The 18,958-nt window shown below is 46.0% G+C and overlaps 2 protein-coding genes across 2 annotated transcripts in view; one reads left to right on the plus strand and one right to left on the minus strand.

Moving 5' to 3' along the window:
* Nucleotides 1–9,766, minus strand: part of smchd1 (structural maintenance of chromosomes flexible hinge domain containing 1) — a 34,370-nt gene extending 24,604 nt beyond the window's left edge. The window contains 15 exon segments of the mRNA XM_056583778.1: nt 249–446; nt 828–1,011; nt 1,269–1,389; nt 2,150–2,363; nt 3,801–3,879; nt 3,997–4,163; nt 4,909–5,028; nt 5,119–5,233; nt 5,479–5,612; nt 5,806–5,888; nt 6,450–6,608; nt 6,981–7,056; nt 9,143–9,187; nt 9,189–9,335; nt 9,513–9,766. Coding sequence (XP_056439753.1) covers nt 249–446; nt 828–1,011; nt 1,269–1,389; nt 2,150–2,363; nt 3,801–3,879; nt 3,997–4,163; nt 4,909–5,028; nt 5,119–5,233; nt 5,479–5,612; nt 5,806–5,888; nt 6,450–6,608; nt 6,981–7,056; nt 9,143–9,187; nt 9,189–9,311 — 1,818 coding nt within the window. The 5' untranslated portion in view covers nt 9,312–9,335; nt 9,513–9,766.
* mettl4 (methyltransferase 4, N6-adenosine) lies at nt 9,558–18,479 on the plus strand. The gene is made up of 8 exons (XM_056583780.1): nt 9,558–10,103; nt 10,981–11,046; nt 11,216–11,606; nt 11,900–11,969; nt 12,272–12,446; nt 12,821–13,086; nt 13,514–13,617; nt 17,722–18,479. Exons 1-8 carry the CDS (start codon nt 9,873–9,875, stop codon nt 17,895–17,897), a joined length of 1,479 nt encoding a protein of 492 aa, XP_056439755.1. The 5' UTR covers nt 9,558–9,872; the 3' UTR covers nt 17,898–18,479.
* Nucleotides 18,480–18,958: the final 479 nt, after the last annotated feature.

An 18,958-nucleotide genomic window follows, 5' to 3' on the forward strand; every position in this document is an offset into this window, starting at 1 on the left:
TACACGTCCCACTTTGTCCAATGCTTTACTGTACGGACAGCGATTTACAATGTTTCTCTTTCTTCTGAAAAATGTACCTATTGTAAGTCGCTTTGGATAAAAGCGTCTGCTAAATGAACTAAATTAAAATATTCCTTTCTATTAAGTTGTTGGACTTTGTCCTTATTGTTGTTACTTTTTTACCACGCCTCAATATAATTTTGGCGACATTTTGATGGACAATAAAGAAAGTTGAACGTGACTCCGACCAGCTGTCCCGTTTTGAAGGTCTTGTTGTCCCACTCTATGGAGGAAAAGGTGGCCCAGGGGTACTGCATCTTCTTGGTCTGCATCTCGGCCCGGGTAATGGTTTTCTTGAAGCCCACAAAGTGAACCTGCTTGTCCAGGCGCTCGTGGCAGCCGGTCAGCCACTGGCTGAACTCCCGCTTGATCTGAACCCGCTGCTCCTGAGCACAGAGACAGAGACCCCCATCAACACACGCCAAACCATTTGTCTGTGGTCAGTCTTTTCATTGTATGCAGTTACTAACGCTTCAATTCCTATTACTACTTCCCGCTATGGCACCTAAATAACCTGTGTGTGAGATCAATAGATTACCCTGTTATCTTACCATAAGTGAATTGTATGCTATATTTTATATTTAAAATGTCCTCCGATTGGTCGAAACCCGGCCGGCTGGGTTGGGTTTTAACAAAATGCAACGACAAAACAATTCTTCTGTTGGTCCCATGCAGCAGTGTTTGTAGGCCAAAGCAACCACTGTTGATGACGGAAAATGGTAATCATTTTGAATTGACGGACAAAGCGTGGCACGGTGGCCCCTTACCTGTCCGTTGACGATGCGTGTGAAGATGGTAGTATTCTTCTTCAGCTGCAGCTCCAGGTCGATGAAGGTCAGCTTGTTGGTGCTGACCTGGAAACGGTCGTTTGCAAACAGAACCCCAGACAAGCGGCTGTAGCACTCCAGGGGCACGGTGGAGTGTTTCCCGGGCCGCTTGCACCACTCAAACCTGCAGAAAACACCAAGGAAACACAGTTATTATGTTGGTGTTTAAAGTACCAATAACGACAGTTATAACTATCTAAAATAACAAGAAACCACAGTTATAACTATCTGAAGTACCAAGAAACCACAGTTATAACTATTTAAACTACCAGAAAACCATTATAGCTATCTAAAATACCAAGAAACAAAAGTTATAACTAACAAAGATACCAAGGTACAGCATCCATATATCGTTGAAAACAGAAATCCGGTGGTATTTACTCAGAGAGAGTGGTGTATGGGATGAGTCTTCCGTTCCAGAAACATTCAAAGATGGGCCGGCGTCCGTTGGCCTGGCTCCCTGCCCCAGACTCCCCGTCCTCCAATTCATCCTCGGTAGGAGCTGGCCAATAAAAACACACATCAGCAGTTTAATGTCAATGTATCTATATAAGCTATTCCCTACTGGTAAGCCAGGGTACTGCAGATGAGCTACCAAATTATTTACAACTTTTCCCCTGTGTGTGTATGCATAACAGATGCACCGACCGATACCAGTACTCTGACTCGGGCCCGATACTGTGCTCATGTACTCGTAAAACTTCTCCGGTACAACCACCCGATTACTTTTTTTTTAAACAAGATAATTTGTATTATATGATGGCCAGCATAATAATCTATAGTAATTTCAAATGTTAAAACACAACTGTGTGTGTGTGGATGGTGTATCTTCGTCTGAGCACCAATTCATTTACTACAATGGCGATAACAAGCCCCGCCCTTTGATAGAACTCTCGCTTAGATCTCAAAGTGTTCAAATTGCTGAAACAGTGGGTTCACTTGCCCTTTAAACTGTTATGGTATTACTCAAGTACTCAGTATCGGCAAATACCCAAATGTAAGTACTTGTACTGAGAAAAAAAAGTGCTTGGTCTGAGAAAAAGTGGAATAAGTGCCTCCCTAATATATATATATATATATATATATATATATATATATAGAGATAGATTTTGTTATAAAAACAATGTTAATGGTATTTTTCCAATAACAGGCATCAGTAATGTAATAGGTATAAGTAGGCGTTATTTATGGTTGTGTTCAAAAATACTGTGAAGCAGGAATCTTCTACAAGACAGTAGACGTGACTCTCAGGGCGGTCTTACCCTGTTGGGTGTTGGGGTCCTGGGGGTAGGTCTCTCGGTCGTAGAGGAACGGGTGGTACCTCAGCACTCCATCCACCGTCCCCCCGGACGGCGTGCATGCCTTGAACTCAAACGTGTCCGCCGCCGAGTTTATGTAAAGCGTTTGCATGTCAGTGTCCACCTCGCGCAGGTTCACCACCCTGGGGCATCTGGGGGGCTTCTCTCGCAGGGAGATCTGCTCTCAAGACATTTCCGTGATATAGTCATTTGGAAAACACTTCTCCGGTGAGCCACAAAGAGACGGGTCATGAGAGCGGCACAGTCACGAGTACGGCTTCATATGCAAGTGGTAGGGCTGTAACGATACACCAACTCACCATTCGGTTGGTATCACGATTTGTGACCCACGGTTCGATACATCCCACGATTCTTTTTACATTTAAACAGCTTATTTAAACAACACTTATATAACGATTAACTTAATGTAACATTTAATAACAAATAATTTGGAACACTGAACAGATTTGACCAGAAAGAATAGTATTAAAGTATAGCAAAATTAATAAATAAATAACCAAAGATTGCAGTTGGAGGATGCTTGCAGGTAGGCAAAAACCCTCAAATAGTTTTGTGGTTAGCCTTATGTATTTCAAAATATTAATGTCAAATAAATTATAGTAATTTGAATAGTTTGGTAGCACTAACCAGCGTCGCTAGAAAAATCGGTGCCGGTTAAAGTGACCTGCATAGGTTTAGTTTTCGGTCAAATATCCTATCATCGCTTCTTATTAGGCTATGTAGCTTAAATAATGACATAATCAGGCCTTATAGAATGCAACACGTTTAATAGCCTAACTTTCAAATAGATGTGACAAAACATGAACATCTGATTCGCAATAACGAGGCATAGTGTTACAAGTAGCGTATGTGTGTGCGCGAGAATGGCAGTGTGTGTGTGTGTGTCTGTGAGTGACGTCAACGAGTGAGTTGAAGAGCGAGGAAGGCGAGCGGCAGCGTGTGTGTGGGTGTGTCTAGTGAAGAAACAAACAAGTCTGGTAGAATAAAGTACCCAGCCTGTCAACAATCGGTGGCCGCTTCATTCCGACCTATAAGCAGACCAACTGCCGGTAAAAGCACACAAAACACTCGAGACAGGGATCACACAGGCTATTTTTGCGCGCTTGGCCCACTCTGGATAAATGTCGTTCATATCGCATATGAGGACTTCGCAGGCTGTGGAGAAGTGCAATCCTCCGTAGCCACGGAGCGCTGTCATCACAGAGAGGGCATCTCGTCGCAGACTTGCGGCATCGATAGGAGGAGCGGTGTTATTTAGACAGATTATTAGCAAATCTCAATCTGACAATTTGACCGGAGAGATACAATTTTGTCTGACATTTAATTGTTCTATTACCGGACCACGGAAACCCTGGCACTAACAGCTCATATCACGTGGCTGGATCTGGACTTGAGGATAATGAGATTAGAAAGGGCGTGTCGCGCTGCTGCCTTCCCACACCGCGAGACAGGTTCGTGGCTTTGAGTGTCGCGATTTCGGTTTCGATACGCATATCGTTACAGCCCTAGCAAGTGGTGAAAAAAAACCTGGTGGGTCTGGAAACAAAACTGTGTGGGATGGATAGCTGAACAGTGAGAGAAAGGATAGCGTTACCTCAATGTTGATGTTTGAATTCAGGGGGTGGACCAGGTCATTTCCATTGAGGCCGTGGATGTAGTAGTGATATATGTGGCTGTTGAGAAACGAAACACACAACACCCACCTCAGTGAACCTCCACTGAGGCTGAACTCCTGATGAGGATGTCAGGGGGAGCCAAGGGGAGTTAGGGCTCAGTGTGTGAGGTCTTACGCCAGCTCTCTGGTCCATTTGTCGAAGTCGTTCTTGAGGAACGTGGCGTGTTGCGGAGGGATCCCGGTGATGACCACGGCCGTGAAGCTCCCCTTTTCCGTCTCCTCGGCGATCAGGTTATGGAGAAAGCACTCGCTCTCCTTCTGGACGTGGGAGGAGTCCCCGACCTGGCCCGCGGAGGAGACGGGGTGTCAACACAGACATAGCCCAACCTGAAGGGACTCATAGAGCTCAACAGTCACTGTCCACTTTTTGCTCCGGTTCCTGTTGTTAATTTCACATTGGGGGAATTTGGGCTTGAGAGTTCTAGGAAGGAGGGAGGTCATGGTCACCAACAACATCAACTTTGGGATATTTGGGCATGAGAGGTATATATTCAGCGATGATGTATATGAAATGCGCCCCACACCGTGGTACAAAGTGTTGTGAAGCTTAACCCTATTTCGGACGGGGATATCACATCAACACACACACACACACACACACACAGGCACACACAAACACAGATCGTGGGGTTATTATATAGTGTATAGTATAGTGCTGTAGTGTTGTCATCAACATGGTACACTCCTTCATTCCGCGATATTATGGCAAAAACCTAGATGCACAATATGAATGGGATATTCTCTCCCATAAAATATAGTTATGGCGATAATTTAGTATTCTCGTTTATCATGTTTGAATGATATTGTATTTTCATTTAATGATATGTCCTAAAAAAATCGAACCTTCCGGTTCTGGAGGAACCTGATTGGTTTACAGGGACAGCCTAACCTTCTGGTTCTGGAGGAACCTGATTGGTTTACAGGGACAGTCTAACATTCTGGTTCTGGGGTAACCTGATTGGTTCATAGGGACAGCCTAACCTTCCCGTTATGGAGGAACCTGATTGGTTTATATGGACAGTCTAACCTTCCTGTTATGGATGAACCCGCTGTAGATGTCCTCGTTGTTCATTGCCTTGCTCTCAAAGTCTTCCTTGGAGAGAATCAGCTCATGAACGTCAGGAGAGCCTGTTGGCCTGGTGATCATCTGTCAACACAAACAATCACAGTTGAAAGAAACCAGGTGTGGTCTGGTGGTGTTCCTCCTTCCTTGTCCTTCCTGGTGTGCAGTATTTACCCTGGTGGAGTTGCCAATATAGAAGATGGCTTGTTTTCCTCCCACTCCAAAGCAGGATATGTCGCTGTTGATACTGCGTGAGACATCTTCCGGCCTTATGTAGCCTTGGTGGTCGCTGTGTTTAAGAAACCAAACCACATTGTCAAAACGTACTTCATGATGTAAGGAGAATTGGCTTTTTTTAAATTTGCTGATTTATCACCTTGGTTTGCCTCTTGCATTACTTAAGTGATATCACAATTTTTTCACAACAGGCATACAAAGCCGTGCTCTCTTGCAATCATCAAGCATGATGGTTCCGATAAGTGACGGTTCTGCTTTGACGAACACTCAACAGACGACCCGGCGGGAGGAACCAACCTTCTGAACTTGCCGTCTTCTCTGGTGTACTTGGAGAGGCGGTACACGGCCCAGTTGTTGAGCTGCTTGGAGGTCATGCCACTGCCGTTGTCTACAAAGACGACCGCTGGCTTGCCCAGCGTGTCATCAAACAGCTGTCACCGTGGCAACAAAAGTTGGTAGATATGAGCGAGGACGAGCGCCTAGAAGTTAACTGTTAACAGCTTTCCAACAGACTGGTTAACTCTATCAACATGGGTTACAATTGTTCAACAGCCTTGGGAAGAATGTAGTTGTGACCATCTTGAAGATAAGTAAGGACGTGGACTGCAGTCGTCCGACACTAACCAGTCGCAGCTCTATGGATCTCTCCCCCTTGCTGGACGCGGTGGCAGAGATTGAGTTGTCAATGAGTTCAGCCAAAGCGTAGGCTGGAGAAACATACGTTCTGGTTAGCAGCACACAAGCAGCACGTTAGCGTGTTATCAACTATGACCCATAGCGTAATCATACAATCAGGGAGGCAATGCTTCAAGTTCATTCGCCAAAGCAGGAGCTTTAATTTTAGATGAGACTAGATCAGCATCCTTAACTATTGGTCTGTGTCAGGTGAAATAGATAGCCCGGTTTCACAGCATTCTAACTTTGTGAAACAAGTGAACAGGATATGAGCGTAGAGATAGTATCAAAACCAGGAGTCTTGGGTAAGTGGGTTTGCTGTTTTAAGCCCAATCGGGCAACTGCTGTTACATCCATTTGTTATTATTCAGTGCCATCATAATACAAATATCTAATATCTAATGTCTATATCTAACCTGGTCGAGCAGGGTGGGTACACTGCCAGGGTTACGGGTTCAATTCCCACTGGGGCCACCCATGCACATGCTATTAACATATGCACTAATGGTACGGTAAGATTAAAGTGTCCCATCAAATGAAGATACACGTTATAAAGGTACGTTTCAGTGGTCTGGATCCCCATGGTTACTCACGCAGGGCCATCTGTCCCTCACTGGCGTAGTACTCATACAGGCCACTGCGGACTATCGTGTCGTAGTGAGGCGTGAAGACGATTTGCTCTTGGGTTGCCGCCGGCAACTCCTGGTGCTCCGTCTGCATGAGGTGCAAAGTGTTTCCATCCTTGAGCTCCTCTGCAGAGCAACGACAAGGGAGAACTTTAAAGGGCCACCGTTTGACCGACCGGTGGGAGGACGGTGATGAGTATTAAGTGATTAATCATGTTACCAACGCCTTTAGGCTTCAAACACATGTCATAAGGGTGCAGGTAGGGGTTAGGGGGGGGGGCTTGCTCTGGGATGCCTACAGGTAGAGTGTGGACATTGGGGATTGAACCCAGAACCTTTGTGTGGAGGTCAAACACCCTGACCACAAGACTGTCCTGCCACTTCGTTTCTAGGTATCTATCAACTGTATTTTTTCATGGATTTGGAATGTAAATTCACCTGACGCAACACAAGGGTTAAGCATAAAGGAAATCAGCAACACAAAGAAATCATACTCACGGAATTTATCAAAGTCCAACACTGTTCTGTCGGTTGTTGTCAGGACGAACCTTTCTGTGGATGGTATGATGAGCTCCTGCAGGAAATAAACACCACAGGAACCATCGTTACTTTAATCTAAGTGACATATGTTACATGCTAATTCATGTTTCATTGATATCCTAAATAAAACTCAAATATAAAATGGTTGGATGGAGGGATGACGAGGGATGGATGGAATGAGCATTTTTAAGAGATCTAATTCATTTATACAATGATATCAGGAATTACCAATAAATATCCGAAGGTATTTTGTGGGGGATGAGTCTCAGTTTGACGTCAAATCGCAATGACCTCCTTTTCAGAGGTAGAGTAGCATATAGAATATAGTAATCGTAGTAATGTTGTTTTGGTCAGTTTTATTAATCAATCATGAATTTAAGTTTTAAATTTGGGGAAACATTGTTGAATTTGAAACTCAGCAACAGGGTGGAGGACGGTGTGAACATTGAGCTGAAGACAGGAGCGTTGGAGCATCAGATCTCCAGTGCCTGAGTGTGTGATCATAGAGCTTTTGATTAAAGCTGACCTGGAGGCAGACAACCAAGGCTAGAACCTCAAGAAGGGTTCGTTGAGGAAGCCAACATGTGGCAGCTGGGGTCAATAGGCATTCAGCCAGCTGAGCCCCGTTACCAATCAAGGAACCTGGATTGAGGGAAACCAGTTACCTCTACAAATGTAGGAGAAATAAATGACATGCCAGGTTTATACTTTCAATGTACTGGGTTTAAATGTGTTTGGAATAAGAAAAAAACGTCATATTCAGTTGTTTCCTTTGGGGGGGCGGGACGACCATGCCCTTTAGCCCACTATCTGAGCGAATGCGAGGCTAATCCCCCCAACTGCCCTGATGTTTGTTTGGTCCACATCTAACCTACGGCATAGAATGTAATGATAATCTTTGTGGTTGTAATGCTATATGCCCCTTTGAGGTCCTGTCGATAAAATAAGTAAATAAGCAGAGTGAGCAATATTATGCTTGGCTACTTAAAAGGAGAAATGCAGCCTTTAATTTTTTGACATGATCATAATTTAGTATAATAGTCAAGGGCACGTGTCAAACCCAATTCTAACCAAATTCATTCCTATCTCCTGTAACTGCACAACGATACCAAGCAATCACTACAACATGTCCTGTACATGGTGATGGGTGCATTGCTGCACCACCCACCCCTTCACGGCCACATTAAAGCATACGCTCTGCTTATTCAAGGACACACCTAGATGATATCCGACCACTAACTGTTTCCGCAGCAGTCTTTATATTGTATTCGGCAAGACAAGCCCACTGTCGCACATTCAGTCTGACTTTTTGTTATCAATCTTTTTAAAGCAGTAACTAGAGACTATCTGTTTTCTTGCAAATTCCTATGCAAACGAAGAAAGAAATACTGAGGAAATTCATCTCAGTATACTTAATGGCAAATTCAGTTTTTAAAGCTTTCCAGAAGGATCTTTACAGGAAGGAAAGTCAACCTCATTTTCTCTAAATAGCTGTGCTGTGATATCAGGTGCATTGTGATTTTATTAGGCGTCATGTCACAAACAAAGAAAATATTAATGTTCGTTATAGACTCACTATCCCCTTCAGTTTGATTTATTATTAAATAAGTATTCTTATTAAATAGTTAGTTGCTGCATCCCCTACTTTGGTATTCATTATTGTATAATGATATAGTTAAACTATATATATAAAACCCTACAACTTTTATAGTTTTTGGATGTGGCATAGCTTGAGTTTCACACCCCGGTCTAGGGCATCAAAGTGATCTGGTGCAAACCGGTCGCACTGTCTAGCAGAAGAAAGTTAAAGTGAAGGTGGAAAATCTAATCAAAAGATCATATCATATGCCATGTTGTACATTGAAGACGCATGATGCAAGACCGGGGCCTAATCTGATCTAATAGTGGCACTAGAGATTTGTTGTTGTTAGGATAGAGTGTGGTGCGAATTTTTAGATTGAAACGATTAGCATAAATGTCGGCCATTGTGCGTTTCAGAAAAAGCAAGCCAAATATATTGTTATACATTTGCTCGAAATAAACAATTAGTACCATTAAGTATGCGTTTTTCTGTTATTAAAGTTATGTAATTTTTTGTTTGATATAAAGCCATAATTTGCCTCGGTTATAAATCGCAGAAATTGATTGTAGTCGACGCCGCTGGTGCTCCACTATGATGGCCTCTCCGTCGATGGAGCGCCGGTCGTACACGCTGATCCTCTTCTGGGCTCGTGTTTCTTCGAAGGGCGCCAAGAGTCGCGCATCGTCCGAGGTTCTCTCCAGCGACATGCTTGCCTTGTTGTGGACCTCAAACTATGAGCAAACAAAAAACAAGTCAGCCAGGTTGGACCGCGTGAAGGCGTCTACCGCGCTGGATAATGTACTCTGCTTAAAATGACTTAATACTTGGCACACACAGTGTCAAATGTTAAGTGTATAATAAATTGCTACAAATCCGTATTCTTCCTGGTCGAGTGACGAGTTACTCACGAGTCAAGAATGCCCACCCTACAAACAAAAAACAACAAAAAGGGGGCGTGCCCCGGAGAAATGCCGGAAGAAAGCTGGGAGGTCTTCGACTTTCGATTCGGAAGTCTGGCGTCCGAGGATTGTGGAATGTGGAACACACCATGAGCTTAGCGCTGCATAGACGTCACTAAACACGGACTGGCTTCATGTTAATCATTATTTGGTGAAATTTCAATCAAGTTAAGACATGTAATTTCACCCTGGTTACACACGCACTCGATTATTTTGTTATAATCGAGTGCGCATGCGCCTCGGTAGGTTTGTTCCCCGTTGACATGTGTTCGTGTTGGGGTGGTTGGGTCGTGGTTTGATCGAAAAATCATGTCTGTCGTAGTCCAGAACAAGAACGGGTGGGTTCTGGATCCTTGTTCCCTGATCGACCGAGGTCTATCCCGGTGTGTTCGGTGGAGAGGAGGACAGAACCAGGAGATTAAGTGTTGCTTTAGACGGCAATGCTTCGACGCCTTAAAACGACCATACGGTGCAAATAACTCAGGGAATGTAAATACGGATATCGACGCAAAGGATAGTTCACTAGTAAAACATTCAAGGGTAAGCATGTATGTAATAACAAGTGTGACATGACCATATGAAATGTGCACAAGCGATAACATAGTGTTGGGAAAAACGGTCTGTCTAGTTACTGGACCAGATGAAATGAGACGAAGAGGTAATAAAGTCTGTCGGCACGAGGACCTTGGATCTATTAAGTAAAGTGGCAACGGTTATACAGAGTCATAAAGCGTGAGAAATCGAATATGTCTAAGTCCCTAATCAGCGCTGATGGTTCGTCCGGAGCTTCGCCTCCGTGGAAGGTCTGCTTCAGAAGAAGGTGAAGAGTCTCTGTGATACAGTTTTATGCTGTATCCTCCTCTCGATGAGGTGTGTGCGTTTGAGGTGTGTGTGGTTCTGTGTGTTTTTGCTTGACCTTGGCTCCCAGGCCCTGGTGTATGCAAGTGTATCTTCTTGTGTTCCTACTAACGGGGAAGAGCTCCTCAGTGTCTCCTTTGTTCTCGAAGTATCTCTTGTGTGCTCGAAGTATCTCCTGTGTGATGAATTAATGTGGCTCTCCCGTTCTTGAGGATGACTGTTGCATTGTCTGAGTGTTTACCATTTGCCTGCTTGGGAAATGGGGCCTTGGCTCTGGCCTTTACCTGACTATATTATCATGTTTGTGTTATGTGTTAAAAGTTGACTATATTGTAATGTGACGGCCATGTGATGTGCTCATCAGGCTAAGGATGGAGTTAGCTATATTTATAATGTACATGTGATGTGCTCAGCAGGTTATTTTGCCCAACAATAGTATGATGTTTAATAGGATTAAATTAGGCAAACTAGTTACTTGTTCACATACATCCATGTTCCAACTGGTTCAAACTAGCCGTTTACTTGTACTGCCGACAATAAACTATTCATTTATGCACAGAAAAGGAAGAGGAAACATGTTGATTTGAACCAAGGAGAGATCGATGCCCTTGCCTACCATGAAAAGGTACATTACTCTATGAATCATTTTGACATCTCAATGAAATCACCATGAAATAGATCCTCTCCATTATTTGATTTTAAACAATAATACAGTACAGTTGGCCATATGCAATTCTTCTGGACAGTTTCATGCTTTGAACTTTGTGTAAGTGGTGATTTTACATTAAGTGCAGGTCAGGGCTTTCATTCTGGAAGGGACCAAATGTTTAGTGGAGGCTGTGAGGCCACTTGGGTACCTGGATGACTCGTCGAGGGACGGCGAGGAAGTGGAACCTGTCCCCGTCCCGGACTGTAACCTGGCGGCGCTCTGCGACATGGCTAAACGGCTCCCTCTAGCGGACGAACAGGATAAAGACGATGATGACTACGAGGTAGATGTCCCAGTCCAATTCCTCCCCGCAGAAGGTGTCTGTAGCACGTCACACCTCGACCTGTTCTCAAAGATAACGGAGAGTAACGCTGACTCGGCTATGGCGGTGACCTTAATGGGAGCCGATTACATCATACCACCACGTACAAGCTTCCTGCTGTCGGACTTCACCAGAATACAGCCTCTCGTTCACTGTGAGTACTTTACTATGTGTACACGTCTGTACAGTACTATGTTTACACTCTTACTATGTGTACACTCCTGCAAAGTCTACACTCTTGCAAGGTTTACACTCCTGCTATGAGTACCCTCCTGTGAGAAGTGCCCTCCTGTGAGAAGTGCACTCCTGTGTCATGAAGGTTTGGGAGTTTTTGTCCTCTAGTTTAAATTGTTCGTCTTCCCTGGTTTGGAATCGAAGTCTCCCCCAAACCCCAAGACGCACATTCCTTGCATTCGATATTTACTTGACTTCTTGTTTCCGGCATAGATGGGAAGAAGTTTGACCTGATCGTTGTGGACCCGCCGTGGGAGAACAAGTCTGTGCAAAGAAGTGGAAGGTAAACAAATTATTTCACTTGGCCAAAGAGGAGAATAGTATTGAACAAGACTAGATTGTCCAGCCTGGGCCAGCTTTTCGCCTGACCTCTGATACTGTTGAGCCAAAAACAGTATGTTGCAGACAGCTGCAGACCACAGAAAACCATTGCATGCATAACGTTTTATTTGATTTCAGCAGTGATAATTCTTCTGTTTCTAACTACTGTTGAAAACTGGGCAATATTCACCATTCTCCCAGCCCTTGTTTGCCACAGCAGGCTGTGTTCTGATTTGCTGGTGTTCATGTCCTGTTCTCTTAAAGGTATAGTAGCCTCCCCTCCACACAGCTGAAACAACTTCCTGTTCCTCTGCTTGCCGCCCCCGGCTGCTTGGTGGTTACCTGGGTTACCAACAAACCCAGCCTCCTGCGCTTCGTGCGTGATCAGCTGTACCCCCACTGGGGGGTCCAGGTCGTGGCGGAATGGTTCTGGGTCAAGGTGAGCAGCCAATCACAACAGGGCAGAGCCAGGATGGACAAAGAGGTGTTAGGCTGGAGATGAACTGAATAAACCATAAATAGATGGGCATATCTAGACCTCTCCACTCCTCCTTCTGTCTTTTCCCTTCTGTCTTTGACCCTGACTGTGTCTGTCCCAGAAACTGTCCCCGTCGCCGCTGTCTCTCGCTACCTCTATAACTGCCTCTCTCTCTCTCGCCCATTTGATTACTTATAGTCCTATCTATCTGTATTACTATCCCTCCATGTCTATTACTATCTCTATAATCTCTCTATCTCCATCTCTCTTATATTTCTGTCCCTCTCTCCGTCCACCTCTGTGAACATCCCTTCCTGCATCTCTCGCCCCTCCAGGTGACCACAGCAGGAGAGTACGTTTTCCCGCTGGACTCTCCTCACAAGAAGCCCTACGAGGTTCTCCTCCTTGGACGTTGCACACCTCCCTCATCCTCACCTCCTCCCTCATCCTCACCTCCTCCCTCACCCCGCCGCACGCAGCCACCCTCCCATGCTGCCTCAACCCCACATCCTACCCCACCCTCACCTCCACTCCCAGATCCTCCTCCGTCCTCTGATCTCGATCCTCCGTCAGATCCACGTTCCCCGGACCCCCAACGCAGGTTTGTGGGGAGTTTTATGGAAGCGGCACGTCTACCACACTGATTTATTATAAACTTGGGGATTTGTTTAAATTTGTGACATCACAAGTGGACTAAAGTGAATCTTTATTCAGCAGGCACTTTTATCCAAAGCCTCTTGCATTGAATTCCGATCTGTGTCCTTAGGTGGTAGGTAGGAGTCGAGGTTTCCTGCTTAAGCGGGCCACAGGCTGGCTGAGGTTTTGGCAGGGGGGTAAAGCCGTAACAGTCCCAACCATAGTGTGAAACTAGACTATCCTGTTTTCCAGGGTATCCTAGCTTAACTCGTAGCTCTCGGCACACATGGTGCTAAACATGAGGTGCATAAAACTTTTGGGTTCTGGGTGTGTGTTATTTTGTGAATACTGTTCTGGGTCATTTGGAGCAAACTTGACGTTGTGTCTTGCAGCAACAGCAGACCTCAAGAGAAGATTGAAGAGCTTCCTGTGGACAATGGTCGCCTCCTCGTGAGTGTCCCGTCGGTGTTCCACTCCCAGAAGCCCTCTCTCTCTGGTAAGGCTCTCCCGGGGGCTTCACCACGATCTGTGCTCTACAAGAGATATGCTTTTAACCGCCACTAGAGGGCAGTGTAGCTGCATTAATATCACTACTGGTTCTAGAATTGTGCAAAAAAAAAAGACTGAAGACTCATAGCCTCGTGGTCATGGAAAAATAACCTCTTCAGTTTTAATTAATACTCTATTTATTTGTACTTTTATGCATCCCCGGTTCACTCCTTGGCCTGACTGACTGCAAAGGTTAATTCACTTCTTGGGAACTTTTGATACATTTAACATAAGGGACTAGCTTCGCAACATTGATTAGTTGCACAATATAGATTAGTTCTGCAACATTGACTTGTTTATTCCTTTGATATATATTCCTTTTCTTTCACTTCCATGGATCGTGGCTTGACTGCAGGAAGCTGCGTCGATAGGGGGGAGGGTGGGATGGCCTTGGCGGATATATGAATGTGCAGAACATGCGTGACGTCAGTGATGAGGGGTGGTGTTGGAGGGAGAGACATCAGGAGATGTGTATCCGTCGCAGTCTTTGCTACAATAGGTGCGCATTTTAATAGATCTCTCCTCGTCATCCGGCGAGGAGAATGACGTCTAAAGTCGAAAGAATAAGTTATGTGTGTTGTTTTTGGAAAGTCTCTGCTGAAATCCATTATGAGTCTATGGGATCTGTTAGTCTGGGTTAGCACGGTCTGTTAGTCAAGGTTAGCATGGTCTGTTAGTCAGGGTTAGTATGTGCGTGAGTCAGGGTTAGTATGGTCTGTTAGTCAGGGTTAGTATGTGCGTTAGTCAGGGTTAGCGTGGTCTGTTAGTCAGGGTTAGAATGTGTCTGTTAGTCAGGGTTAGTATGTGTCAGTATGGGTTCATTTTATTTGAACAGCTAGGTTACTAAAATATGAATGTTTATTGAGCTTACAGAAGTAAACCTAGATACACCAAAGCACTAGCACTGTGGTGTATCTAGCCTGTGGTATATCCAGCCTGTTCGGGTCTGAAACTGGGGTTCTCCGTCACTCTGGCTGCAGAACAGATCGACGGTGGTGGTGGTGCTGGTGGTGGATGCCTTGTCAGTAAATGTCATGGGGAAGGGTGGCTCGGTGCTCCGGCCCCAGCAGGGGGTCTTGGGTGAAATGCCAGCAGACATGAAGTTAACCACAGTGGACTGGGGAGGACCACCAGCACCGCCCTTCTCCTGGGACCCCTGGAGGGTTCAGCCTTCAGCCTTTAGCTCCAACTTCAGCCCTGGACCTCTAAGCCCTGGCTGACACCTCACCCAACCTAGCCAACGAAAGAGTTACGAAGGAGATGGGAGATGGAGGCTGTGAAGCCCCAACCCTGTGGGGGAAGAGGAGGAGGAGGAGGAGGACTCAGGATGGAGATTAGTCTGGAGGGTCAAGTCAAGTCACTTTTATTTATATAGCACATTTAAATACAACAGGAGTTGACCCAAAGCGCTTTACATTGACAGAAGTCGGGGTTGGGCAGGACAGTTGATGAAAGGGGCCCAGGAATACACAGGTCTTGACTAAAAAAGAAATGCATAAAATAAGTAGAAAGAAAGCAATAAAAGTAGTAAGAACAAGGTTAAGGGTGTTAAGGGTTGTTAAAAGCAAGAGTGAAAAGGTACGTCTTTAAATTAGACTTAAAACTGGCAAGGGTGGTAGAGGACTTGATGTGGGGTGGAAAGGGTTTCCATAGGTTTGGGCCAGCAACAGAGAATGCCCGGCCACCTTTCGTTTTAAGATGTGTACGGGGGACAGATGGGAGCTGTTTTGTGGATGACCGGGTCGACCTGGAGGTGGAGTGTGGGGAAAGCATTTGAGCCATATAAGGGGGTGCTGAGCCATTAAGAGCTTCAAAAACAAAGAGTAAAATCTTAAAATCAATTCTGAATTTGACCGGGAGCCAGTGCAGCAGGCAGGTTGTCATGTCTATTCTAGGACAACAAGAAGTAGGTGTAGTTATGGCCGTGAAATGCTTGAATGTAATGCAATCACAACCATGTGACTTCACTAAATAAAGTAGTGCAGAGTAGGTGAACTGAACTGTACTGTACTGTAGATAGAAGTGTTGTGTCCAATGTCCTCTGCCTTGTGTTTCGTCCTCTTTGCCTTCATCAAAAGATAGACTAAGACCTGTCAGATATGCTGCTTCCACATCTGTCTGTCTTTCTGTCTGTCTGGGTGTCTATCTCTCTCTCTCCGTGTGTCTCTCGCTCTCTGTGTCTCTCTCCCTGTGTCTCTCTCCCTGTGTGTCTCTCTCTGTGTGTGTCACTCTCTCTCTCTCTCTCTCTCTGTCTCTGTCTCTGTCTCTGTCTCTCTCTGTGTGTCTCTCTCTCTCTCTCTCTCTCTCCGTCTCTCTCTGTGTGTCTCTCTGTGTCTCTCTCTCTCTATTCGTCTCTCTCCCCCCCCCCCCGCATCATTATTATGCAACGCAGTGAAATGTAAACTTCTCTGTGGCTCATGATCCAGCTTAAGGACTAGGCTAGGTTTCATCACTACCACACTGAAATGGGCAATACCTCCTGCCTACCTCGTAGTGTACACGGTGGGCAGAGTCAGGTACCCAGTAGGAGAGAGGCACCACAGCCATGCTGTTTAACCGCCGAGTGCCTTCCATCTTTTCAAAGGAAAGTAACATCGAGGAGATGACCACCGTCAACGCCTCGTCATCGACCCAGTGGATGGTCGGTGAAGCCACTTGTATAAACGAAACACTGGTGAACTCTATCTGCCATGGAGATTGTGCTGCTCCCATTTGCATGTTGAAGGTGTCCGCTGCCGCTAGCTGGGGCCCCCAGGTGAACCTAGGCTCCTCCCCGGGAGTGACATCCCTCTGTGCAGAACAGCGACTCCCCTCACCCCCCCCCCCCCCCCCCCCCCCCCCTAAGGCTAGCCCCCAGCCAGATGGTCTCAAACAGCAGTTATGCTTTGAATGTAAATGATGGAATGTTGAGCTCCATTAGTTATTATAATGTTTAATTATCAATGCTTCCCTTAACACCTGAGCCACAGGTGTTCTGCCATCCTCTGCCAGGAGGGAGTGTATACATTAGATCGGTGCTGCATTGATCTTTCCCAGTCCGTTCATTGCAGAACTAGTTTATCTGAAATTCTCGTCTCCATCTTTTTTTATTGTTTATTTGAATAGGGACGGATCCAGAAGCGCGAGTCAGACATCCGATGTTTGCATCGTAGTATTTCCAGACAAAGACTTATTTACGACACTTGTCCCTTGTTAATTGGGCGGGCTAGCTAACAAGCTTCTCTTAACTCAGAATTAGTGGGGGGGGGAAGCTCCCCCTGTCTGTACCGGGATGGATCACTGTGACAGAACCACAGCCTCAACACTGAGACTGTGTTCTGAAATAAGAAACTAAAGATCTTTTAGTTCAGTTCTGGGACGAGTGGAACTTCTTCTGAGAGATGTGGAGGAGGGAGACGGGGGGGGAGACGGGGGAGAGAGATGGGGAAGGGCAAAGGGCTGTCATCGGTCATGCTGTCGGCTGCGTGTTGTTTGAGGGCCTGTAGGCGTGGACGGGAAGGTGTGCGAGTGAGCTGGCAGAGGTGCGTGGGAGCAGGGAGAGATATGTCAGGTGAGCACATCCTGTGACGACCTTGTGCACGGGCTGAAGGTTCATTGATTAGATTAATCAATTATCCCGCGCTACAACAAGGGACTCAAGAACCTAGGAAGTATGACGGTAGACTAAGAACAGCAGGCTGAGCGCAGCCCTTTCTGTTTTACAACAAAAGTTTCATACTCCCACCTGATAGCCTACTGGTGATTCACTTTTTTCTTTGTCTCTCCATCTCTTTTTCTCAACCTCTTTGTTTCTCTGACTGCCACACCTCTCTCCCTCACTGTCTCGCACGCACAAACTCACTCTTTCTCTTTCATGCTCGGACGACCTCGCTCTCTCCAAATCTGTCACACACTCGCTTTTTCTCTCCCTCTCTGTCTCTGTCTCTCTCTCTCTCTCTTTCTCCCTCTCTGTCTCTCTGTCTCTCTGTCTCTCTGTCTCTCTGTCTCTCTGTCTCTCTGTCTCTCTGTCTCTCCGTCTCTCCGTCTCGCTCTCCCTCTCTGTGTGTATTAGAGGTACTGAGGCCCTATATGGGGCCCAGGGCCCGTCGTCTGGAGCTGTTTGCCAGGAGCCTGCAGCCGGGCTGGACCAGCTGGGGCAACGAGGTCCTCAAGTTCCAGCACGCAGCGTACCACCACCTGAGCTCCGCTAGCGGCCCCGCGGACGCTTCCTGTGGCGAGAAGACGTGACCGTGCACAGATTCAGCCTCGCCAACGCAACGTCACCACAGGCCCCTCCTCCATTCAACAGACCTTCCTCCTTCTTAACAGGCCCCTCCCCGTCCTCAACATACTCCTCCCCCTTCTCAACAGACCCCTCCTCATTCCCAACAGACCCCTGTCCTCAACAAACCCCTCCCCCTTCCTGACAGACCCTCCCCCTTTTCAACAGGCCCCTCCCCGTCCGCCACAGACTCCTCCCCCTTCTCAAAAGACCCCTCCCTGTCCTCAACAGACCCCTCCCTGTCCTCACCCCTCCTTCATCCCCATAATGGCAACGGTGTCCACAGGTCTCCCTGGCACCTTGGTACCCCTGTTCTCCATTTGGGAGCAGTGGTGTCATTTTCTTCACGCTTGCTATCCTAATCAGAAACATAGCCGAGATGAAAGTGAATTTTTGTGGAACATGGATCGAGGTTTGAATTTTGATTTAAGTTCCTGTTTTATCATCCCATTTATCGGCTCCCCTCCCTGATGCTTGCATCATTGGACGTTTGATGATTTCTATTTCAAGCTGTTTATTGGAAGACGTGTTTTGTGTCTTTGGCAATAGAGAAGTAAAACATTTTTATATTAAGATGTGCGTCATTGATTTTTCACTTTTGAGTATTTCAGATCTGCATCATGATATTATTTAGATATAGAGCTCCAGGACTGTAACGCAAGTGTTGCACACTTCCTTGTTATTTGGGTAACCGTTCTGCCTTTGGTGTTATGGTGCATAACACGTCGGACTCTCGTCTCTGGTATTTCTACAACGAGACTAGTGGGGGTTATCTGAGCCATGGTTGAGAATGAATTGGGGAGAAAGGAACTTTGGCTTTGACTCCCTCAAGAACATGAACCACGACATGGAGGAGAAAGGGATTGTTGGTGGCGAATGTCTCCCGCTTGAGCCCCGCTTCCCGCTGCCGATGGACCACCGCCTCGGCGCTGCAGGAGGCGGAGGTGCCTAAGCGCTGCCCGGCAACAATCCCTTTCTCCTTCTTGTCGCAGTTCAGTCTACTTCGAATTGATGTGGACGTGGAAGA

This window comes from Gadus chalcogrammus, chromosome 23, assembly GCF_026213295.1.
Source record: "Gadus chalcogrammus isolate NIFS_2021 chromosome 23, NIFS_Gcha_1.0, whole genome shotgun sequence".
Lineage (NCBI taxonomy): Eukaryota > Metazoa > Chordata > Actinopteri > Gadiformes > Gadidae > Gadus > Gadus chalcogrammus.

Bases quoted from the DNA above. Each gene is read 5' to 3' on its own strand.
- mettl4 (XM_056583780.1), top strand. From the start codon at position 9,873: ATGTCTGTCGTAGTCCAGAACAAGAACGGGTGGGTTCTGGATCCTTGT. The intron at 11,607-11,899 runs GTGAGTACTTTA...TTTCCGGCATAG, and splicing joins AATACAGCCTCTCGTTCACT to ATGGGAAGAAGTTTGACCTG. The intron at 13,618-17,721 runs GTAAGGCTCTCC...TGTGTGTATTAG, and splicing joins CCAGAAGCCCTCTCTCTCTG to AGGTACTGAGGCCCTATATG.